The sequence below is a fragment of the Anolis carolinensis genome, chromosome 3 (genome assembly GCF_035594765.1).
Source record: "Anolis carolinensis isolate JA03-04 chromosome 3, rAnoCar3.1.pri, whole genome shotgun sequence".
In the NCBI taxonomy this organism is placed as follows: Eukaryota; Metazoa; Chordata; class Lepidosauria; order Squamata; family Dactyloidae; genus Anolis; species Anolis carolinensis.
In genome coordinates this window covers 283,461,644-283,487,318 of record NC_085843.1, presented here as the reverse complement: position 1 = coordinate 283,487,318, position 25,675 = coordinate 283,461,644, and the positions used below count along the sequence as shown (strand labels likewise).

General features: G+C 38.5%; 1 protein-coding gene across 2 annotated transcripts in view; it reads left to right on the top strand.

Annotated features, from left to right (window-relative positions):
• Positions 1-295: 295 nt before the first annotated feature.
• The window catches only part of tfrc (transferrin receptor), a 60,044-nt gene continuing 34,664 nt past the window's right edge, over positions 296-25,675 (top strand). The window contains exons 1-3 of one of the 2 annotated variants that reach the window (XM_062976911.1): positions 296-367; positions 18,938-19,005; positions 22,981-23,194. In XM_062976911.1, coding sequence (XP_062832981.1) covers positions 18,973-19,005; positions 22,981-23,194 — 247 coding nt within the window. In that variant the 5' untranslated portion in view covers positions 296-367; positions 18,938-18,972. Of the gene's footprint in view, positions 368-389; positions 516-18,937; positions 19,006-22,980; positions 23,195-25,675 lie in introns of those variants that run through there. The other variant, XM_062976910.1, reaches the window with a different exon arrangement.

The following is a 25,675-nucleotide window of genomic DNA, read 5'->3' as shown; positions in this document are numbered from 1 at the left end:
CCAAAATATCACGATGTATTGAAAAGATTGACTACAAAAATGTGTTGGATAATCCAGAACGTTGGATAAGCGAGTGTTGGATAAGTGAGACTCTACTGTATTACTATTGTTATTTATAAGTTTGGAAATACAGTAAACGCAAAGCTCAGCACAAAAAAAAAAGAAAAAGAAAAAAAAACACAAGACAGGGAGCCAAGAAAAGCTTAACTTTCCAAAGTTGCCCAGCGAGCATGCGCAGTAGTAAGCCAGCCGGAGAAAGGGGGCGTGGCTTAGGAGCAGCTGTATAAAAACGGCCTCGCGGGCTTCGCGGCTCAGGAGGGGAAAAGACGGAGTGTGTGGGTGTATGCGCATGCGCGACTCTGCTCTGGTAAGAAAGGGGCGGGGCTTCCCCGGCAGAGGGGCGGGTCACGTGGCTCACGCCCTGAGCGCGCGCGCGCTCTCTCTCTCCTTTCTCTGCTCTTGTAGTCCAGCGGACGTGCCGGGCGAGCGGGCGCCGTTCTTAAAGGGGCCGCAAGGTGAATTGGGGGCGAAAAGAAGGGGCTTGCTTGCATTAAACTGGGTGGGGGTCCGAAGAGGTGTGGGCTTGGACAGGCTGCATGGTTTCCCTTCTGGGATTTGGCAGAGCTTTTGCACAGCTGCAAAAGGCATGGAGGACTGTAGTAGGCACTGCAGAGGCCCTCCTTTCTCCCAATAGTAGGCTGACCATAGGTGCAAAGAAGGGAAAGGCATTGTTGTATTGGAAATGTATTGGCATTGTTAAGTGGATGATGGGACAGGCAAGTCACAGAGCGGGGCCTGCAAGGCATGGGGCTTTGGAGCACGTGGCCTCCACGTTTCTTGACCTTGAAGCAGGCCTGGGCCAACTTGGAGTTGCAATAGGCCTGGAAATAGTAACACATTATATTTAACATAGCATATTTATCACTGCACACTTTATTTTAATAATAATAACAACACATACAGTAGAGTCTCACTTATCCAACATAAACGGGCCGGCAGAATGTTGGATAAGCGAATATGTTGGATAATAAGGAGGCATTAAGGAAAAGCCTATTAAACATCAAATTAGGTTATGATTTTACAAATGAAGCACCAAAACATCATGTTAGACAACAAATTTGGCAGAAAAAGTAGTTCAATACGCAGTAATGCTATGTAGTAATTACTGTATTTATGAATTTAGCACCAAAATATCACGATATATTGAAAACATTGACTACAAAAATGCGTTGGATAATCCAGAACGTTGGATAAGCGAGTGTTGGATAAGTGAGACTCTACTGTACTATATCTTACTTGGCTATGTTTGGGTCAGTAAGGCTGGAAATCCATGCTTCTGGCATATTATATTTAATCACTGCACACTTTATATTTACTTTTAAATAATAATTATTATTATTATTAATAATAATAACACATACTATATCTTACTTGGCTATGTTTGGGTCAGTAAGGCTGGAAATCCATGCTTCTGGCATATTATATTTATCACTGCACACTTTATTTTTAATAATAACAACACATACTATACCTTACATTGCTGTGCTTGGGGCAATAAGGCTGGAAATCCTTGCTTCTGGAATATTATATTTAGCACTGCACACTTTATACAGTAGAGTTTCACTTATCCAACATTCTGGATTATCCAACACATTTTTGTAGTCAATGATTTCAATACATCGTGATATTTTGGTGCTAAATTCGTAAATTTTTACAACAGTAATTACAACATAACATTACTGCATATTGAACTGCTTTTTCTGTCAAATTTGTTGTATTTTAATAATAATAATAATAATAATAATAATAACACATACTATATCTTACTTGGCTATGTTTGGGTCAGTAAGGCTGGAAATCCATGCTTCTGGCATATTATATTTAATCACTGCACACTTTATATTTACTTTTAAATAATAATAATTATTATTAATAATAATAACACATACTATATCTTACATGGCTGTGCTTGGGACAGTAAGGCTAGAAATCCATATTTATAACATATTATATTTATCACTGCACACTTTATATTTACTTTTAAATAATAATTATTAATAATAACATACTATATCTTACATGGCTGTGCTTGGGACAGTAAGGCTAGAAATCCATATTTATAACATATTATATTTATCACTGCACACTTTATATTTACTTTTAAATAATAATTAATAATAACATACTATATCTTACATGGCTGTGCTTGGGACAGTAAGGCTGGAAATCCATGTTTATAACATATTATATTTATCACTGCACACTTTATATTTACTTTTAAATAATAATTAATAATAACATACTATATCTTACATGGCTGTGCTTGGGACAGTAAGGCTGGAAATCCATGTTTATAACATATTATATTTATCACTGCACACTTTATATTTACTTTTAAATAATAATTAATAATAATAACATACTATATCTTACATGGCTGTGCTTGGGACAGTAAGGCTGGAAATCCATGTTTATAACATATTATATTTATCACTGCACACTTTATATTTATTTTAATAATAGTAATAATAATAACACATACTATTTCTTACATGGCTGTACTTGGGTCAGTAAGGCTGGAAAGCCATGCTTCTGGCATATTATATTGATCACTGCACACTTTATATTTATTTTTAAATTATTATTTCTATCCTGCCCCTTTCCCCAGCGGACTTGGGGTGGCTTACAACATAATAATACAATACAATAAATACAATACAGAAAATCACATAGATAAACAATTAAATAAACAAAAAAGAGATAAACAATTAAAAACATCCAATTGATATAAAAATGACACAACAAGTAACAAAATAGCAATAAAATTATGAACACTAGAATAAAAACACAGTTATTTCCTATTAGCTGAAGGGGCTTGCTATCCCAATTGAGGTAAATTCATATTGTGGAGACTGACTAATCACTGCCAAAAGCCTGTCTAATTAAATAGGTCTTCAAGTCCTTCCTAAATGCTGTAAGGATGTGTGCTTGTCTAGCCTGCTTTCCTCTCTTTAAGGCTATGCTAGAAGCAATAAGGCTGGAAACCCAAGCTTCCAGCATGCAATATGCAACACTACATATTCTATGCATTACAAGGCTTTGCTTGAAGCGGTAGGACTGGAAATCCATGTTTCCAGCATATTATATTTAGTACTGCAGACTTCACATTAAGTGCTTTATTGTCATAAAGCTGTGCTTGGGGCAGTCAGGCTGAAAATCCATGTTTCCAACATGCAATATCCAATACTACACACTTTAGATTTATTTTTACCTTACTTTCACCTCTTTAAGGCTTTGCTAGAAAAAATGAGACTGGAAATTCATGTTTCCAGCATGCAATATGCAACACTGCACATACTATACATTGCACACTTTATATTTTGTCCTTATAGTCTGCTTTCCATGTTCAGGTTGCATTAGGGCTGGGGATCCATGCTCCCAACATGTATTATTATATTTACCACTGCATACTTTTTACACTTATATCCTACTTTCCTTTATTTTAAGGCAGGAAATCTTCCAGCCCTGGATTTGTATGCATGTTCTTTCTTTCTTGCATGGTCTGCCCATACCAGGCCTTCTTTGTATTCACTCAGCCTTTTAAATAGGGTGGTTTTGTGTGAAGTTGTGCAGTTAATTAACCATTTGTAAGTGATATGAACTGATTAGTATGTTTAATTCTATTTGAATAGTTATTTGTTGTAGATAGTAAGTGCCTGCTTGTAATATTGTCATCCACTTTGTGCTTCAATTAAGAAATAAAAGGCAGGATATAAATACTAAATGTGATCAAAATAATAATAACACTTGCGAAGTGTTTGACTTGTGATTTTGTGATACAAAATCCAGCATATTCATCTCATTCGCTGTGTCATACTATTTATGTCAGTAAAATAATAATAAGTTGCTTTGTGCCATGTACTGATAGACAGTACTGTGAACCTTGCTTTTTAAAATGACATTAACTGCTTTATATGTTTAATTCCATTTAAATATTTATTTGTCGCGGAGAAGAAACCCTCCTTTTAATGTTGTCATCCGCTTTGAGCCTCAATCAAGATATAAATAATAAATGTGATAAATATAATAACAATAATTATAGGCTGCTTTGTTCCATGTATGGATATACATGCCATGTTGTAGTAACCTGTGCCTTCAATTCAATCCCAATTTATGGCAACCCTAAGACGAACCTATATTTGTTCTTGTTGCAAGATTTGTTCAGAGGGATTTTTGCCTTTCCCTTCCTTTAAAGGCTGAGAGAGTGTGACTGGTTCAAAGTCAACCAATGGGTTTCTGTGGCAAAGTGTGGCTTCAAAGTCATTGTCCAACTGTATTATGTTATGAGGATATTGTTTTTAGTCATTTATAATAGTTTTAATTTGTCATATTTTGTTTCTGCTTTGAACTTGGCCCCATGTTAGCCGCCCCGAGTCCCTTCGGGGAGATGGTGGCAGGATAGAAAAATAAAGTATTTTTATTTATTTATTATTACTCTGCTGGCTATGTTTTGTTCTAAATGAAGATCACAAGCTTTAAGTGATCAGATTGAATTGATGGGACTGAGTGCACTGGCACTGAGTTTTGTATACTTCTGGAAACCATTCCGACTCTTAAAAGAAGAAAAACTGTGCTTTCCAAGGTGCTTGGTGTGCAGGACTGTTATTTCCTCTGGATATGTCACAAATTGTATTTGTGCCCATTGGGTATATAGTTGTTTCTTTCCTGGAAACTCCCTCTTTGAACTACAGGGATATAAAGACTTTTAGTTGCAATTGTCAGCTTGCATTATGGTTTAATTCCTTTATAACTCCACTAGCTGTGCCCGGCCACGTGTTGCTGTGGTGTAGTCTGGTGGTTAGGATCCCTTTGGTTAGGAAGCAGCCTGGCTTTGAAGCTGCAAGGCTATTCCACCATGGCAATTTATTTTAAAAGTGGCATTAAGCTCCACGCACAGCTATGAGGTCCTCTGGGTAATGTAGTTGCTTCAGTTCTTGGGGGCCCTCTTTGCATGCATAGTAAGCCATTGGGGTTTTTCTGTCATTTGGACTTAATTTCTCTAGGGTTTTTTTTTGAATGAAAGACATAAATTGGAGGACTATGTTTTTTTGTGGCCAAATTTGGTGCGATTTGGTTCAGTGGTTTTGTTGTTTACTCCATGGGAAAAATGCACATTACATTTTTATATATAGACTAGCTTTGCCCGGCCACGCGTTGCTGTGGTGAAGTATGGTGGTATGAGAAATAAAGTATCTTATATTATCTGCTTAGAACTGGATTATATGAGGCCCCTTCTACACAGCTGTATAAAATGCACACTGAAGTGGATTATATGGCAGTGTGGAGTCAAGATAATGCAGTTCAAAGCAGATAATATAAGATTATAAATGGGTTATATAGTTGTGTGGAAGGGCCTTGAGTCTACACTGCCATATAATCCAGTTAAAATTGGATAATTTGTATTTTATAGGCAGTGTGGAAGAGGCCTAAGTGAGGCCTAACTCTACCTGTCCCCTGGGCTGAGTGGGTTGCTAGGAGACCAAGTGTTTTGAGCTTAGCCTCCTAACTAGTAGTAATGGGATAAAAACAATTATTCCTCTCCCTCTAATTAGGACTTTATTTTTCTTTTCTTTTTGTTGTATGAATGTAGAGGCATGAATGAGGGGTTGTGCTGCCAAGTTTAGTGTTTCTGGGATGTGTAGTTTTGTTGTTTTGTCCTAGGCCGAAATTTCATTACCCTTTTATATATATAGATATAGATGATTTTTTTTTTTTGGTATAGTTTTGGTAAAGCGGTGTAATTTCAAGCTAGTTTTTTTGTAGTCTACTATTTTCTTTCCCCTTTTTGTTGGTTTGATCACAGTATGCAAAACTGGAATAGTATTAAAAAGGCCCACACCTGCCTTAAACAAACAGTGCCTTAAAGCTTTCTTTGGAAGCCTTGTCATCACCGCGTTGAGCCATAGTTTGCATTGCGCTACAACTGTGTGTTGTGCAAGAAAGCTAATTATGTAACTTACTAAGAGCCTTGAACACGTAGATTGAGTAACAGACATCCTGCAGAACTTGGAGATCCAGGTGCAAAAGGAGTTGCATTAGGTTAGGAAGTTGTTATCCTTGGGGCAAACTCTTCATTTCACCCACATGTTGCGTTTGCAGCCGCAATTACTTTCTCTACCATCTGAATTGAGAAAGCCAAGAGCAAAAAAGGTTCTTTGTTACTATAATAATTTAAATTAACATGCCCAGCACATTTCAAAGAGCCAGACTATCAGTGAAGATAAAACGGTGGTGGGAAAGTTACTATTAGAAGTATTCTTCAGCAAGGAAGAAAGCTTACACACTTGACAACATAATTCTTTCCTATAGTAGTTGATTCTTTTGTGTGTTGAAGGGCAGGTGCACTTAGTCAGTGGTTAAGGCTAGCTTGTAAAAGCAAACTTTAGGCAGAGTTGGCTGGTTTAAATGATTGTTAAAAGCCTTTAAGCCTTAAAATATGATTAAACATGCTTCGCAATGCATCATGTTCCACAGTATTAGATTATATAGAGCATGATATTACATTCACATTACAGAAAAGGAAACATTTCCACCTATTTATTCATCCCGTTCTGGTCTGACTTGTATTCTTAGTTGAGTTGCTGTGAGGTTTCCAGGCTGTCTGGACATGTTCCAGAAGCATTCTCTCCTGATGTTTTCCCCACGTCTATGGCAGGCATCCTCGGAGGTTGTGAAGTCTGTTGGAAACTAGGCAAGTGGGGTTTATATATTTGTGGAATGTCATGGGTGGATGAAATAATTCCTTTCTGTTGAAAGCAAGTGTGGATGTTGCCATTGCCCAGCTTGATTAGCATCGAATAGCCTTGCAGCTTCGAAGCCTGGCTTCTTCCTGCCTGGGGAAATGTTAGGATTTTGGGAGGTATTAGTTGACCCTGACTGTTTCCTGACTTGAATTCCCTTATTTTCAGAGTGTTGTTCTTTATTTACTGTCCTGATTTTAGAGATTTTTAAAATACTGGTTAGCCAGATTTTGTTCATTTTCATGGTTTCTTTCTTTCTATTCAAATTGTCCATGTGCTTATGGATTCCTAGCCTTTCCATTTCTATAATTGTCTACTATTGATACCTGTCTGTTTTTACCCCTCCCTCTCACCTCCTTCCTCCAGTAACAGTTGTACCTTTCTTTTTTAAAACAACAACAAAAACACATTATTTAAAAATAAATAAATATTTTTAAAATATTATTTGTTCGGTCATGAAGATGGTCTGATTCAGTTCCTTATATTTTCCTTCCCCTTTTACTCTGGCTATCAGCTCTTTCCATTTCGAGTCCCAGTTCTCCTTAGAATATCTGTTCCTATTTTCAATTCTCTTTTCCGTAATATAATCCTGCATCATACAATCTGCTAATTATTTGTACCTTTTTTATTTCCCCTTTTCTGAGCTGTTTCCACTCCCAGGCACAATATTAATAAATAATAGTGAATTTTTTTGATTAAAGTAGCAATGCAAAAAGCTCTGCTTAAACCAAAAAGGGTTTTTTTCTTTATTTAAATTATAAAACAATGGTTTGTTTGATTTTTATCCCTGAGAGATAGTCCAGTATTATTTGCATTACATTTGCATAAAAAGCACCAAAAATCCCAGGTGCTGTAGTTTGAATTTCAGGTAAATGCAATGTTTTATTCTGTATTTATTTTATAATCATATGTTTTCTATTTTTTTGGCTATAACTAGTCTTAAAGCAGTAACAAAAATTACTATTAATTCTTTTGTCATTTTGGAATTTTTTGTAGAGTAATAGTATGCCTTTCATTTCAACAAATACTTGGAAATACCATTTTTTATGTTTTCACACTCCCACCATAAATGTATATAAGCCCCAGTTTCCTTATTGCACCTAAAACAATTTTGTAGATTGTTTCTATTATAATAACATAACATTATTGGAGTCATGCACCATCTTCAAATTGTTTTATAACAATTCTCTTTTCATTCTAACAGACATTTTTTTTCATAATTCTTTGTTTCCAAATGTTTAACCATTCTTCCTCCGTAGTATTGATTCCTAAGTCCTTTTCCCATTTATTTTTTGTTCCAAATTGTATTGGATCACTTTCTACCATTGAGTTGCTCTGAGTTTTCCAGGCTGTATGGCCATGTTCCGGAAGCATTCTCTCCTGACGTTTTGCCCATATCTATACCTGGCATCCTGAGAGGTTGTGAGGTCTGTTGGAAACTAGACAAGTGGGATTTATATAGTATATCTGTGGAAAGTTTCAAAACCTGGCTGCTTCCTGCCAGATGATTCCTTTGTTGGGAGGTGTTAGCTGGCCCTGATTGTTTCTTGTCTGGAATTCCCCTCTTTTCTTAATGATGTTCTTTATTTAAGGTCCTGATTTTAGAATTTTTTAATACTGGTAGCCAGATTTTGTTCATTTTCATCGTTTTCGCCTTTCTGTTGAAATTGTCACCATGCTTCTTGTTGATTTCAATAGCTTCTCCATGTAGTCTGACATGGTAGCTGTTAGAATGGTCCAGCATTTCTATGTTCTCAAATAATATTCTGTGTCCACATATTATTTGATTGTAAATTGTATCAGAAGGTGAGGGACTTGTACCTTGGTTCATATATCAAACTGACAATTCATTGGGAATCCGACAACAGAACAACGTATTTTATGTGTGGCCAAGACTCAAAAATCTATATATATAATAGAGTGATGGCATCACAGCAGCGGACAAAACAACAAAAGTAAACACCCCACATCCTCGAAAATTGACAGCACAACCCCTCATCCATGCCTCTAGGTTGATACAACAAAAAGAAAAGAAAAATAAAGTCCTAATTAGAGGGAGAGGAATAATTGTTTTTATCCAATTGCTGCCAGTTAGAAGGCTAAGCTCTGTTCATTTGGTCTCCTAGCAACCCATTCAGCCCAGGGGACCCTTTACCTTAACTACCACCAATTCCTCAATACTTTATTTCCCATACCACCATACTTCGCCACAGAAACGCATGGCCGGGCACAGCTAGTAACATATAAAACAGCTCTGTTTTTAAGCAAAGCAATACATCTGAGAACCACATATGTGGGGCTGATTGGGATAAATTGTAGGGGTGATATGGAAATGTGATGTTATATATTCATTTTAGCATATTTATTTACTGTATTGTTGTAAGTGTTTTATTCAACTTACTATATGGTGTGTAAGCATGTTTTAACAAACATTTTTGATACTGTGATATGGCCTTAAAGGCTAATCAATAAATTTACTACTACTACTACTACTATAGTATGTTCAAGTGCTCTGCTATGGCTGTCTTCTCTGGTTGAATTAGTCTGCAATGCCTTCCACGTTCCTTGATTCATGTTCGGGCAATGCTATGTTTGGTGGTCCCAATGTAGACTTGTCCACAGCTGCATGGTATCTGGTAGACTCCTGCAGAGGTGAGAGGATCCCTCTTGTGCTTTGCTGAACATAGCATTTGTTGGAGTCTGTAGATAGCTTTTAGCTTGTGTTTCTTCATCAGCTTCCCTTTGCGGTCAGTGGTTCCCTTGATGTATAGCAGTTTATGTTTTGGCAGTGTAATAAACTTTCCCCATGTTTTATAGACCCAACCAGCTTGGGGATCCAGTGATGCCCGGGTTATTTGAAAAAGGCATTATTTGTCTGTGAATGTTAGGTTATTCTCAGTTTGGAGTGGGTGAACTACAATTCCCAGAATCGTGAGTCAATCCTCCCCAAACCTGCCCGTATTCAAAGTTGGCCATTTTGGGTTTGTGTACCAAGTGTGGTCCAGATCCGTCGTTGGCTGGGTTCAGTGCTCTTTGCGGGATTGCGGGAGAACTACAACTCCCAGAATCAACACCCATTCCCATATACCCCTCCAGTATGCTCAGTTGGTCAAGCGGCTTCTCTGTGCGAAGTTTGGTCCCAGTCCATTGTCGGTGTGGGCCAGTTTCTCTAGATGAACTATAACTCCCTTTTCCCCAAACTTGTCCAATATGTTCTATTGGTTATGGGGGCTCTGTGTGCCACGTGTGGTCCGGGTCCATCATCAGAGGGGTTTGGAGTGCTCATTCATTGCAGGTGAACTATAAATCCCAGTACCTACTACTCCCAATTCCCCTCCAAACCCACCAGTATTCAAATCTGGTCATATCAGGTATGCATGGCAAGTTTGGCCCAGACCCATCATTGTTTGGGTTCATAGTGCGTTGTGGTGTAGGTGAACTACAGCTCCTCTATATTCCCCAGTAGAAGTCACAGTGCTCTGACTTGATGCAGGGTGAACTACAACTTCCACCATGTGGAGTCAATCCTCCAAACTCCTCTGCAGTGTTTGTTCTGCAGACAGATTTGAAAGGGAAGGGCAGTGGGCGGGGTCATGCAAATTCCGCAGCTATGGAGAACCCTGGGATGCCTGCCTGTGGTGGAGGAAAGTGCAAAATCTAGGGTGAAATGGTCCCCAAACGAAAGCATTCCTTGGGTGGTGGGCCATAGTATTTGGGAAGGACATTGGCAGGGGTTGGGCTTTATGTTCATGGCGCTCACTGTAACCTCAATGTCAGTGGACAGGAGTGACTTGGTGGCTTCTCAGCACTGGGAACTGCAACCTGTTTGTGGAGGCCGGAGGCTGTCTGCGTGAGCAGCCACCCATGCCATACACACACATACGAGTTTTTACTTTTATTATGGATATAGATATAGAGAGATTATGGATATCTATCTATATATATAAAAGAGTGATGGCATCACGGCAATTCACAAAACAACAAAAGTACAGGCCCCCCAACCTCGAAATTTGACAACACAACCCATCATCCACGCCTCAAGGTTGATACAACAAAAAGAAAAGAAAAATAAAGTCCTAATTAGAGGGAGAGCAATAATTTTTTTTATCCAATTGCTGCCAGTTTAGAGGGCTAATCTCTGCCCACTTGGTTGCCTAGCAACCAAGGGACAGCCAGGTTTCAGTTAGGGGACAGGCAGATTTAGGCCTCACTTAGACTTCTTCCACAGATTATCTAATTTGCACTGGATTATATGGCAGTGTAGACTCAAGGCCCTTCCACACAGCTATATAACCCATTTATAATCTTATATTATCTGCTTTGCACTGGATTATCTTGACTCCGCACTACCATATAATCCACTTCAGTGTGCATTTTATACAGCTGTGAAGAAGGAGCCTCAGATAATCCAGTTCTGAGCAGATAATATAAGATTAGAAATATACAGTAGAGTCTCACTTATCCAACGTAAACAGGCCGGCAGGATAAGTGAATATGTTGGATAATAAGAAGGGATTCAGGAAAAGCCAATTAAACATCAAATTAGGTAATCGTTATACAAATTAAGCACCAAAACATCATATTATACAACAAATTTGACAGAAAAAGTAGTTCCATGCGCAGTAATACTATGTAGTATTTACAGTAGAGTCTCACTTATCCAACACTCGCTTATCCAACGTTCTGGATTATCCAACGCATTTTTGTAGTCAATGCTTTCAATATATCATGATATTTTGGTGCTAAATTCATAAATACAGTAATTACTATATAGCATTACTGTGTACTGAACTACTTTTTCTGACAAATTTGTTGTCTAACATGATGTTTTGGTGCTTAATTTGTAAAATCATAACTTAATTTGATGTTTAATAGGGTTATCCTTAATTCCTCATTATCCAACATATTCGCTTATCCAACGTTCTGCCGGCCCGTTTATGTTGGATAAGTGAGACTCTACTGTACTGTATATACAAATTTACCACTAAAATATCACAATGAATTTAAAACACTGACTACAAAAACATTGATTATGAAAAGGCAGACTGCGTTGGATAATCCAGAACATTGTATAAGCGAATGTTGGATAAGTGAGATTATTCTTTAATATGAAATAATTACTGGGATAGAATAATGCAGAACAATATAATCTCTAAAACCAGGACAGTAAATAAACAGGGGAATTCCACACAGGAAACAATCAGGGCCAGCTAACACCTCCCAACAAAGTATTCCCATCATCAAAGTCTGGCAAATCCTGTTTTCTCAGGGCCACAGACAGTAGAAGCACATAAAATATCGCAAACAACACCACTCTGAAAACAAGGGAATTCCAGACAGGAAACAATCAGGGCCAGCTAACACCTCCCAACAAAAAATTCACTCAGGGAGGAAACAGCCAGGCTTTAAAGCTGCAAGGCCATTACATCCTAATCATTTTTCCTAATTGGAGCATTCATACTTGCCTCCAACAAACAAAAAAAACCCAATCAGAAATATTGTATATTCACAACCTTTAGGAAATAATATCCCCTGATGGCGCAGCGTGTTAAAGCGCTGAGCTGCTGAACTTCTGGACCGAAAGGCCACAGGTTTGAATTGGGGGAGCGGAGAGAGCCCCCACTGTTAGCTCCAGCTTCTGCCAACCCAGAAGTTCGAAAACATGCAAATGTGAGTGCATCAATAGGTACTGCTCCGGCAGGAAGGTAACGCCGCTCCATGTAGTCATCCCACATGACCTTGGAGGAGTCTACTGACAACGCCGGCTCTTCGGCTTAGAAATGGAGATGAGCATCAACCTCCAGAGTCAGACACGACTGTACTTAATGTCTGGGGAAAACCTTTACCCTTGACCTTAACTACCACCAATTCCTCAATACTTTATTTCCCATACCACCATACTTCGCCACAGCAACGCGTGGCCGGGCACAGCTAGTATATATATAAAAGAGTGATGGAATCCTGACACCAAGCAAAACAACAAAACTAAACACCCCCCAACCTTGAAATTTCACACCACAATCCATCATCCATGCCTCGAGGTTGAAACCACAAAATATCACATCACGAATCTCCACAGGGCCTAAAAAACCCCAAAAACCGGAGCTATTCAGTGCAATTCCAATGGGCCACAGCAACGCGTGGCAGGGCACAGCTAGTAGATATATAGATAGATTAGGAAATGACATTGATAACCCAGGAACAAAAATCAGCAGAGCAAATATTTTAGAAAAGCATATTCTTGGCAACTTTCTCAGAGTGTTATAGATTGCTCTGTTCCTTAAGCAAGCCTTGCAAAACTTTGGCCCTCCGGGTGTTTTGGACTCCAACTCCCACCATTCCTAACAGCCTACCGGCTGTTAGGAATGGTGGGAGTTGGAGTCCAAAACACCCGGAGGGCCAAAGTTTTGCAAGGCTTGCTAAACAGACTGATTTTTCTTTTTGTTAAGGGAGAACCAGGTTGGGTCACGAAACCATCTCTTGCTTGCATATCTATGTTCAGCTTCAAGGAGAAGTTCTGCAGATAAGACACCGGTTGGTTCCCACTTCTAGGAAATCTCCTTGCCTTCAGTACAGAAAGGTGGGGTTCCTCTTGCTTGGCTATCTTCACCCAGCAGCTCAGCGCTGTCCGTGCGATGGCAGACTGGTTTTCCTTGAATCGGTTAATCTCTTTGGGTGCAGAGCATGCACAGAACTGAGTTTCCTCATTGCCGTGTCATTGGTGGACCATATCTGAATTAATGGAGCCAGATGCACGTTCTGGACAGTTGAGGAAATGCTCAAAACTGTTGTGCAAAGCAATTTACGTTTGCATGACTTCTTGGGATGTTGGCTTGCTTGGTGGAAAGAGTAGGAGGTGTGGTGGCCTTCCATAGCACACCCATCTTCAGATGTTCTTCATAGTTGGCTACCTTAGAAATTATTTCTGGGATTTGGCAGTCCAGCAAGAAGGGTTTGGATTCCTGGTGTATTGGGTGCAAAATAAAGACCCACTCTTCACCTAGATCATAGAAGTGCAAGAGATAATAATAATAATAATACGTCGTTGTGTTGATAATAATATGGGTGCAGTGCCAAAAGATCTCAGCCAGCATTTGGAAACAATAGACATTGACAAAATTACAATCTGCCAATTGCAAAAGGCCACCCTGCTGGGATCTGCACGCATCATCCGAAAATACATCACACAGTCCTAGACACTTGGGAAGTGTTCGACTTGTGATTTTGTGATACGAAATCCAGCATATCTATCTTGTTTGCTGTGTCATAATAAAATAATAATAATAATTTAAATCTGTATTTATATCCCGCTTTTCTCCCTAACGGGACCCAAAGCGACTTACAACATATAAAATCACATTGACAATTAGACCTATGCATGAGTTAGACTTATACATGAGTATATTACATGTAATATGACTAATAATATTAGTCTAGTGGTATAGTACAATATAGTAAGATATAATACTAATATTGTACTATGCTAATAATATTATATATTGTACTAGCTGTGCCCGGCCACGCGTTGCTGTGGCAAAGTGGTGGTGGTATTGGTTAAAAATTGTTGTGTAATTTTTATTTGACGTTATTTGTATTTTTTAAATTAATTTTATTGTAAGTTATCTTCTTATTTATTATATTTTATTATTTTCTTGTATTATTTTTAGTTATGTTCTGTTATTATAGTATTTTATTGTCTTAATTTTTAGTGTTTTAAATTATTTTTTAGTGTTTTTTATTATTTTTTATTGGGTTGCTAGGAGAACAAGTTGGAGGAGCTTAGCCTTCTAACTGGCAGCCATTGGATAAAAGCAGTTATTCCTCTCTCTCTAATTAGGACTTTATTTTCCTTTTCTTTTTTGTTGTATCAACCTAGAGGCGTGGATGATGGGTTGTGTTGTCAAATTTCGAGGTTGGGGGGCCTGTAGTTTTGTTGTTTTGTGGGTCGCCGTGATGCCATCACTCTTTTATATATATAGATATACATATAATATCATATAATGTAATACAATATAATATAATGACTAGAGACTAGGCATTCTCAAATGCAAGTTGATATATCCATGTTTTTAACTCCCTGAGAAAGGAGGACAGTGAGGGTCTTGTCTAATATCCCTTGAGATCGAGTTCCAAAGTAAGGGGTCACCACTAAGAAGGCTCTCTCCCTAATCTCCACTAACCGTGCTTGTGACAGTGGTGGGAGCGAGAGGAGGGGCCTCCCCAATAGATCTTGAAGCCCGTGCCAGTTCATAGGGGAAGAAGCAGTCATTTTGGTCCCCCTTCACAGGATAACTTCCATCTGGTCCATATCCTTGAATTGCTTGACCCAGAACAGGACACATTCTAGGTGAGCCCTGACCAAAACAGAATAGAAGCAGGACTATACTTCCAAAAAGACTACCAGACGGGTGATGCTATATGGTGATAATTCTTAAGACAATAAATAAAGTGATGACAGATATTTGGGTGTTGTATGTTTCCTGTCTTAAATTGCTGGATGTTCTAAAACAAGGTACTGTATATACTTGAGTATAAACCTAGTTTTCAGCCCTTTTTTAAGACTGAAAAAGCCCCCCTCGGCTTATACTCGGGTGGGGGTCCTGGTTGGCTTATATTTGGGTCAGCTTATACTCGAGAACATATGGTACATTTATTATTTTTCTCCATTATTATTGGTATTATTACATTATTTTTCTCTATTATTGTTGATACTATTACATTTATTTTACTCTATTACAATAGAGTCTCACTTATCCAAGCTAAACGGGCCAGCAGAAGCTTGGATAAGCAAATATCTTGGATAATAAGGAGGGATTAAGGAAAAGCCTATTAAACATCAAATTAGGTTATGATTTTTCAAATTAAGCACCAAAACATCATGTTATACAACAAATTTGACAGAAAAGGCAGTTCAATACGCAGTAATGTTATGTTGTAATTACTGTATTTATGAATTTAGCACCAAAATATCCCGATATATTGAAAACATTGACTACAAAAAGGGCTTGGATTATCCAGAGGCTTGGATAAGTGAGACTCTACTGTATTACTATTATTATTATTGCATTTATTATTTTACTCTATTACATGTATTATTTTCCTGTATTATTTATTTATTATTATTATTACTTTATTATTATTATTATTGGGATTCGGGCTGTGGCGCAGGCTGGAGAGCAGCTGCAATGAATCACTGCAATGAATCACTCTGACCAGGAGGTCATGAGTTCGAGCTCCGCTCGGAGCCTATGTTTGTTTGTCTTTGTTCTATGTTAAAAGGCATTGAATGTTTGCCTATATGTGTAATGTGATCCGCCCTGAGTCCCCTTCGGTGTGAGAAGGGCGGAATAAATTATTATTATTATCACATGTATTATTTTACTCTATTATTATTAAAAGGATACATAAGCACATTTACATTGAAGATGAGAATCATGATTGAATCAGAGTTGGACAGTCTTATCTTAAATGTGAGCTTTATGTAAATATTCAAAAACATTGATACCTCAATTAATGTAATTTTATTGGTATCTATTTTTATTTCTGAAATTTACCACCCTCGACTTATACTGAAGTCAATGTTTTCCCAATTTTTTTGTGGTAAAATTAGGTGCCTCGGCTTATATTCGGGTCGGCTTATACTCAAGAATATACGGTAACTGCCAAAGACAGTTTATGCTGTTTAGGGCATAAAAGAACCTATGTGAGTGTGCCCATAAGCTCCTTCTGGCTCCAATGCAGTGCCTTCTAAGCACACATGAAAATGTATTGGGAGACCACCTTGGAAAGGTCACCCTCAAGCCAGGCACTGGTCCAGAGATTCCTTGATGGGTTCAAGTTCCCTGGCAGAAGACTAGATCTATGGGGAAGACTGCAGCATGAATGACCTGGGAATCATTGGGCAGCAACACAAGAGAGGTTCATGGGAATATGTTGACCTCTAGAGCAGGGGTCCCCAAACTAAGGCCCGGGGGCCGGATGCGGCCCTCCAAGGTCATTTACCTGGCCCCCGCCCTCATTTATAATATAATATTTTCATATCAGTTTTAATAATATAATATATTATATATACATATGATATTGATAATATTATCATGTTATACAATGTAATACTAATAATAATACCATATAATAATATTACAGTAGAGTCTCACTTATCCAACATAAACTGGCCGGAAGAATGTTGGATAAGTGAATATGTTGGATAATAAGGAGGGATTAAGGAAAAGCCTATTAAACATCAAATTAGGTTATGATTTTACAAATTAAGCACCAAAACATCATGTTATACAACAAATTTTACAGAAAAAGTAGTTCAATACGCAGTAATGTTATGTTGTAATTACTGTAGTTACGAATTTAGCACTAAAATATCACGATATATTGAAAACATTGACTACAAAAATGCGTTGGATAATCCAGAACGTTGGATAAGCGAGACTCTACTGTAATTACATGTTATATATTACATATAATATTACAGTATAGTGATATAGTTCAATTTAGTAATATATAATGCTAATATTGTGCTATGCTAATAATATATTGTATGTACATACAGCTGCTCTGAGAAGGGTGGGATATAAATGTAGTAAATGAATAAATAAATAATTTTAGACTTAGACTCGCCCACTTGACTTGAAGGCACACAACAACAACAACCCTAATTAACTTGACTATCTCATTGGCCTGATAGGTTTATGTTGGTTAAAATTGTTTTCATTTTAAAATATGTTGTTGTTTTGCACTACAAATAAGACATGTGCAGTGTGCATAGGGATTTGTTCGTATTTCTTTTTCAAATGATAATTTGGCCCCTCAACAGTCTGAAGGCCCCCTGCTTAAACAGTTTGAGGACCCCTGCTCTAGAGCATTCAGATAGAATATTGTAAACACTGGAATGATGTCTTGTAGGGATAAATTCAGTCCTGATGTAGCCAGAGTGCAAACAGTGCTTATGTTTCTAATTGTAGCCTTGGTGCTGTTAATTATTTTGACTGTGTATTAGAACATGGCTAGCATGCTGTACCATTCTTTTTTAAGGGGCATGTTTAAAATTCTTTCTAATTTAGCCTGCGTAAGAACTTTTGGCATGTTTATATGCTTTGTCTCTATTCTTTGCAGTCCGCCTTGAGCTTTGGTTCTATCGGGAGAATGCAAGTTGTAAATAAAGTACTGACCCCATTATCCCTTAACTTGGTATCCACTGTTTTACTTTCTCCTTCCTAATACAAGGACAGCAATACATTTACAGTAGCAGCCCTATATCTGCAGACTTGCAATTCACTGTAAGACAGAAAAAGCAGTTCAATACGCAGTAATGTTATGTTGTAATTACTGTATTTACGAATTTAGCACCAAAATATCACGATGTGCAGTAGAGTCTCACTAATCCAACGTTCTGGATTATCCGACGCATTTTTATAGTCAATGTTTTCAATACATCGTGATATTTTGGTGCTAAATTCGTAAATACAGTAACTACTACGTAGCATTACTACGTATTGAACTACTTTTTCTGTCAAATTTGTTGTATAACATGATGTTTTGGTTCTTAATTTGTAAAATCATAACTTAATTTGATATTTAATAGGCATTTCCTTAATCCCTCCTTATTATCCAACATATTTGCTTATCCAACATTCTGCTGGCCCATTTACGTTGGATAAGTGAGACTCTACTGTATCTATTTTTATTTCTGAAATTTACCACTCTCAGCTTATACTGGAGTCAATGTTTTCCCAGTTTTTTGGGGTAAAATTAGGTGCCTTGGCTTATATTTGGGTCGGCTTATACTCGAGTATATACAGTAGGTCGTGGCTAGCACCCATGGGGAAAAGAAATTTGCAATGTGCCTGAATGCAAGAAGAGACAATTCTGTATCATAAGACAGGGATGGGCAAACTTGGGCCCTCCAGGTGTTTTGGACTTCAACTCCCATAATTCTTAACAGCCGGAAGGCTGTTAGGAATTGTGAGAGTTGAAGTCCAAAACACCTGGAGGGCCCAAGTTTGCCCATGCCTACCTTAAAGCAATCAGCCTGGAAAACCAATTTATAAATGGGACGGAAGTTTGCACTATACAAGTCTAGTCTATATTGTACCAGTGCAAATAATATTTTCTCTTCAAACTTTCAGGTTTCGGTCAAGGTCCTGAAGAAGTGTCTGGAAGGATGGATCATGCCAGGAAAGCCATATATAACATGGTAAGGGCTGAAACCACTATTATAATCATGCCCAGGAAGGACAGACATGTCCCTTTGGGTTCCTTTAGTTCAATCAGCTTTATAAGTTGTTGTATGTGGTATAATTCAGACTGAAGTAAGCAGTTCCTAGTTGGGCTTGGCCATAATTTGACTTGCCAATTGGCAATACTTTCGAGCGAGGCTAGGCAATACGTCACTGAAAGTTGCCAGTACTTCCTCCCTGAGTTATAAGAGTCAAAACCAAACAAAACTTAGAAACACAGAACTGGGAAGAGTCACACATATACATATTTATGATGGCTAAATATAGGCAACACATATTGATATTCAACAGTCAATGCAATATTTTGAAGTGCCAACTTTAGCCATAGCATTGCAATACCTTGCTTGATGATGAAACAGATTGTTTTGAGTTCTGCTGAGTATTTATTTATTTATTTACATCACTTTTACCCCGCCTTTCTCCCCGAGGGGACTCAAAGCGGCTTGCAATAAATAGGCAAAAATTCAGTGCCTAAAAACAACCTAAAAACAACAAATCATATAAAACAATCTACAAAACAACAATTCATATAAAACAGGTACCATTGCAAAATAAAATCACATTATATACAATTTTAAGCATGTCCAAGATTAAAATCAATTCATCCAGAATCCTCAATAAATCTTCGTACAGGAGTAGATTAAGACCAAACTAAAATACTCCTATGCAATAGATTTAAAAGAAAATTGGTACAAAATGATGTACCGATGATATATGACGCCACAAAAATTAGGGACAGTGTATAAAAATTTGCAAAATAAATGCTGGAAATGTGGAGATCAAGAAGGTACGTTCTACCACATGTGGATGTACAAAAAGGCTAACAATGATTGGAAAATGGTTCATGCAACAGTTCAAGAGATTTTAACAATTAAAATTCAACTGAGACCTAAATATTTCCTATTGAGTATGATAGGGGAGGAAGAAAAAATGGACAGAAATAAGGACATCTTATTGGTATACATCACTACAGCAGCAAGAATGGTTTAGGCTAAAAAATGGAAACAGGAAGAAGTACCAACAAAAGAGGGCTTATTAATTAAAATAATGGACATCATGGATATGGATAAATTAACGTTTTTTACTGAAAAAAGTCACAGGAAATAATGTTAGAAGTACAGACTGGAGTCTCTTTAAAGAATACATGAAATAGAATTATAAATACAGCTATTTATGTGTGTATATATACATATAAAAGAAAAGAAGACCCAATAGAAAAGAACACAGAATAGGGATGAAGAAGGGTAGAAAATGGGGGGGAAATGATAGTGTTTCGAACTACTGCAAAGAATGAAGAATGGAAGTACAAGTTTTCCCTTATATAAACAATTTTTTTTGGTCTTTTTCTTTTTTCTTTTCTTTTATTTTTTTTCTACACATTTTTAGATACGTAGGTATATATATAGATATATATCTGTCCTCTTTTTTTTCACCCACATCTATGGCAGGCATCCTAAGAGGTTGTAAGGCCAGTTGCAACATTCCCACTTGCCTCCAAAAGACAATAGGTCTTTCTCCCACCCTGGACATTGTTCCACAGATATATAAACCCCACTTGCCTGGTTTCCAACAGTCCTCACAACCTTAGAAGATGCCTGCCATAGATGTGGGCTAAACGTCAGGAGAGAATGCTTCTGGAACATGGCCATACCACCTGGAAAACTCGCAGCAACTCAGTGATTCTGGCCATGAAAGCTTTCGACAACACAATAATAATCATAATAATAATCATAATAATTTAAATTGAAGCTTGCTTTGTCAAATTTGGGGTGAAGGGGATATTTTTGAAAGCTGTGAATGGTGAACTCCATAGATATGGACGACTCAAAATAGTTAAATCTTGGAGACCCAGACTAGGTAAAAAGTGGGATATAACTAAAGACGAAAATGACAATAGTCCTTCACGCTATGGCAGATTTTATTCTGGTCTCAAATATAGGGTGTCCCAAAAATGCATACACACTGTAAAAGCTGATATCTCAGTTGATGTTTTGTTTGTTCCAAGTTCAAGAGGATTAATTGGACCATTCTTTTTTGACACTACTGTGACTGATGTTTAATTTCAGTGTTGCCTCATCACTCCACACCATCTTGGTTGGAAAGTGTACCATTCTGAACAGTTCCATTGGATTCAAACTTATCTTTAATTTGACTCATGGTAGAAATTATGAGTGGAAGAAAGAACCCTTGTCTGTTTGAAGCAAGTGTGAATGTTGCAATGAGCAAGCTTGGGTAGCATTAACCATGAAGCTGCAAAGTCAATAAGTGAAGGTATCTGCATAGACTATTGTTACTGGAGACATCCCCTGTTTGAGAGGTGTTAATTACAACATTCACTCTTGCAATTGGAACGCTTGGATTATTGAGTAGCCATGAAGCTGCAAAGTCAATCAGTGAGGGTATCTGCATAGAGGTAGCCTGAACTTTGTTGCCTGAAGGCATCCTCTGTTTGGTAGGTGTTAGCTGTGTCGAGGTTGGGTCATCAAGTGACTTCTCTGGTTGAATTAGTCTGCTGTGCCAGTGTTTCCGGCCTTTGACAACACTGTCAGGAACTGGTTAAATTGAGACTTAATCACTTCTCTGTCTCAATTTACCACCACCTCCGACGATCTGGCAATCTGCTCAGTCGCACAGAAATAAATCCAGACTTCCAGATGTCAACTGAAATCAGCGGCTTTTACTTTTATTGCAGTTTGTACAATATTTACATAGTTTTTCCGGAGCCTAACAACTGTGCATCTGACCAGGGAAGCACTGTCACCTCCCACATTCTACATCATGAGGAAATGTCCTGTTACCTACTGGAAATCTTTCACTATTTCCCTCTAGCCATAAATCTCTACTCTATGCAGTTAACTCTTACATAGGAGCCTCCGGTGGCCTAGTGGATAAAAGCCTCATGACTTGAAGGCTGGGTTGCTGACCTGAAAGCTGCCAGGTTCAAATCCCACCTGGGGAGAGCGCGGATGAGCTCCCTCTTTTAGCTCCAGCTCCATGCGGGGACATGAGAGAAGCCTCCCACAAAACATCCGGGCATCCCCTGGGCAACGTCCTTGCAGACGGCCAATTCTCTCCAGAAGCAACTCTGGTTGCTTCTGACACGAAAAAAAACCTACCAGAAATCTTTCACTGTTTCCCTCTAGCCATAAATCTCTACTCTATGCAGTTAACTCTGGGCATCCCCTGGGCAACATCCTTGCAGACGGCCAATTCTCTCCAGAAGCAACTCCGGTTGCTCCTGACACGAAGAAAAAAAACCTACCAGAAATCTTTCACTGTTTCCCTCTAGCCATAAATCTCTACTCTATGCAGTTAACTCCGGGCATCCCCTGGGCAACGTCCTTGCAGACGGCCAATTCTCTCCAGAAGCAACTCCGGTTGCTCCTGACACACACACACAAAAAAAACCTACCAGAAATCTTTCACTGTTTCCCTCTAGCCATAAATCTCTACTCTATGCAGTTAACTCCGGGCATCCCCTGGGCAACGTCCTTGCAGACGGCCAATTCTCTCCAGAAGCAACTCCGGTTGCTCCTGACACACACACACAAAAAAACCTACCAGAAATCTTTCACTGTTTCCCTCTAGCCATAAATCTCTACTCTATGCAGTTAACGCTTACATTACTGGATTACATGTTGCATGACAGACACACACTGTCAGTTAGCTTTAAACTATAAATACAAATTTCAAACTACACAAAATGAATACATTCACAAACACATCCGTTGAGCTATCCGCTTTCAAAGTGTATATACATTTTTTTTTGGGAAAACCTGTATTTTGAGCAGTTACCAAATTACAGACGAAATGCTAGTAATGTCAGTGGACTCCCAACTCTTTAGAAAACAGGCTTGGAAACATTTTATTTGGTGCTCTAGCATCCTGTAACCCCTGTATTTGGCTCTGACGAAAGCCTTTCTCTTCCTCAGTTCGGAGGGGAGCCGCTCTCCTACACCCGCTTCAGTCTCGCCCGGCAGCCCGACGGGGACAACAGCCACGTTGAAATGAAGCTCTCCGCCGAAGACGAGGAAGTGGGCGAAAACGGGTCCATTGACCACCTCCATACCCAGACAGTCCGGCCAAAGAACAGCAACAGGCACATCTGGTTTGTCCTTTCTGCAGTCACCCTGCTGTTCCTGATAGGTGAGACACAAAAGCTTGAACTCTTTAAATCAGGCCTGGGCCAACTTGGGCCCTCAGGGTGTTTTGGACTTCAACTCCCACAATTCCTAACAGCTGCTAAAATGGCTAGGATTGCTGGGAGCTGAAGTCCAAAGCACCTGAAGGGAACATAGTTGGAGAAACACTGCTTTGAATGGACATGTTTTTGAAATAATAATAATAATAACAGGAAAAACTCAGGAAAAACAACAGGAAAAACTCAGCCGCTATCAGGACCTCAAGATTGAACTTCAGAGACTCTGGCAGAAACCAGTGCAGGTGGTCCCGGTGGTGATGGGCACACTGGGTGCCGTGCCAAAAAATCTCAGCCGGCATTTGGAAACAATAGACATTGACAGGATTACGTTCTGCCAACTGCAAAAAGCCACCCTACTGGGATCTGCGCGCATCATCCGAAAATACATCACACAATCCTAAACATTTGGGAAGTGTTCAACTTGTGATTTTGTGATACAAAATCCAGCATGTCTATCTTGTTTGCTGTGTCTAATAATAATAATAATAATAATAATAATAATAATAATAATTGTTTCCGGCATTTGGAAACAATAGACATTGATAAAATTACGATCTGCCAGCTGCAAAAGGCCACCCTGCTGGGATCTGCACGCATCATCCGAAAATACATCACACAGTCCTAGACACTTGGGAAGTGTTCGACTTGTGATTTTGTGATACGAAATCCAGCATGTCTATCTTGTTTGCTGTGTCATAAAATAATAATAATAATAATTGTTTCCGGCATTTGGAAACAATAGACATTGACAAAATTACGATCTGCCAACTGCAAAAGGCCACCCTGCTGGGATCTGCAGCATCATCCGAAAATACATCACACAGTCCTAGACACTTGGGAAGTGTTCGACTTGTGATTTTGTGATACGAAATCCAGCATGTCTATCTTGTTTGCTGTGTCATAATAATAATAATAATAATAATAATAATAATAATGTGTGTAGCCTTGACTTAAATTCGTCCCACGTAACCTTGCTAGGAGCTAGAGTTAAACTCAGGCCCCTTCTACTTCTATTATCAAAGCAGATAATTTGGATTTTATATGGCAGTGTAGACGGGGCCAAAGTCATCCACAATGTTTAGGTGTTTTGTGTTAACCCTCTCAAGGCTTTTATGCAGGCATAAAACTCCTGTTCTTGCGGATGTGATTCTATTCATTCTGGTTTGGAACTAGGTATCCAAAAGCACAGTTGTTGTCGTCTTCTACATGAACGACAAAACACAGACACTTTTGTTATTTCTCAAATGAAGGCATTTCTTTCTCCTTTGTTACAGCAGTATACAAAGTATATCCAACATATGCAAACTTTGCAGCATCTTCTTCCTCACTACTCCCATCAGCAATTCTGCAACATACTCTTCAAACCACCATCCTCAGTATAACTACAACTTATATACTACTCCCGTTGCATTAGCCATCACACCTTAAACACAATGGCTTAACTCTTTTACAGGTGGTTAGGCCAGAGATATTAACTCTGCTATCACTTAGAATAGCACCAAGTAATTTCCAGGTCCTGACAGACAGTATTATTGAGATTGCTAAAGATCGGATAAAGAACTAACTTAGTTAACCAGCAGTGCAAACAATGCTATAAATTGGGGTTGCGGTGTGTTTTCTGGGCTGTATGGCCATGTTCCAGAAGCATTCTCTCCTGACGTTTCGCCCACATCTAGGGCAGGCATCCTCAAAGGTTGTGAGGTATATCCTCTGAAGATGCCTGCCATAGATTTCGCCCCATAGATGTGGGCGAAATGTCAGGAGAGAATGCTTCTGGAACATGGGCCATACAGCCCGGAAAACACACAACAACCCTGTGATTCCGGCCATGAAAGCCTTCGACAACACAATGCTATAAATTGCACGCCTCTTGGTCAGGTATAGGTGAACTTCGGTACCTGCTGTTAGGAATTGTGGGAGTTGAAGTCCAAAAACACTGGTATTTGACTCCTTGATGGGATATATTGCTTGGATTTGTAACTGTGTCCATCTTAATTGAACTGTTTTAGTTTTTGTCTTATGATGTTGTTTTATTATGTTTGCCATGTCAAAGTTGTTGTAAGATGTTTTTGACAATGGACTGTTTTTGCACACATGTTGGAAACCGCCCTGAGTCCTCTCGAAGAGATGGAACGGTATATAAATAAAGTTTTATTTCTTAAATTTTATTAAAACACCTTGAGAGAAGGGCCAAAGCTTGCCAATATCCGCGTTAACTGCATCTAATGAAAGCGATTGCGGAATTAATTCCATAGTTGCAAGCAGTTTCGGTCATTTGTGTACATTAAAACTAATTCTTGCCCCTCTTAGATTATTTAAAGAATGAAAAGAAAACAATAATAGTATAAAAAGAGACACAAAACACCAATCGTCACAGAATATTGGATGAAACTATAGGGAAGCTAAACTAAAATTGGGAATAATAT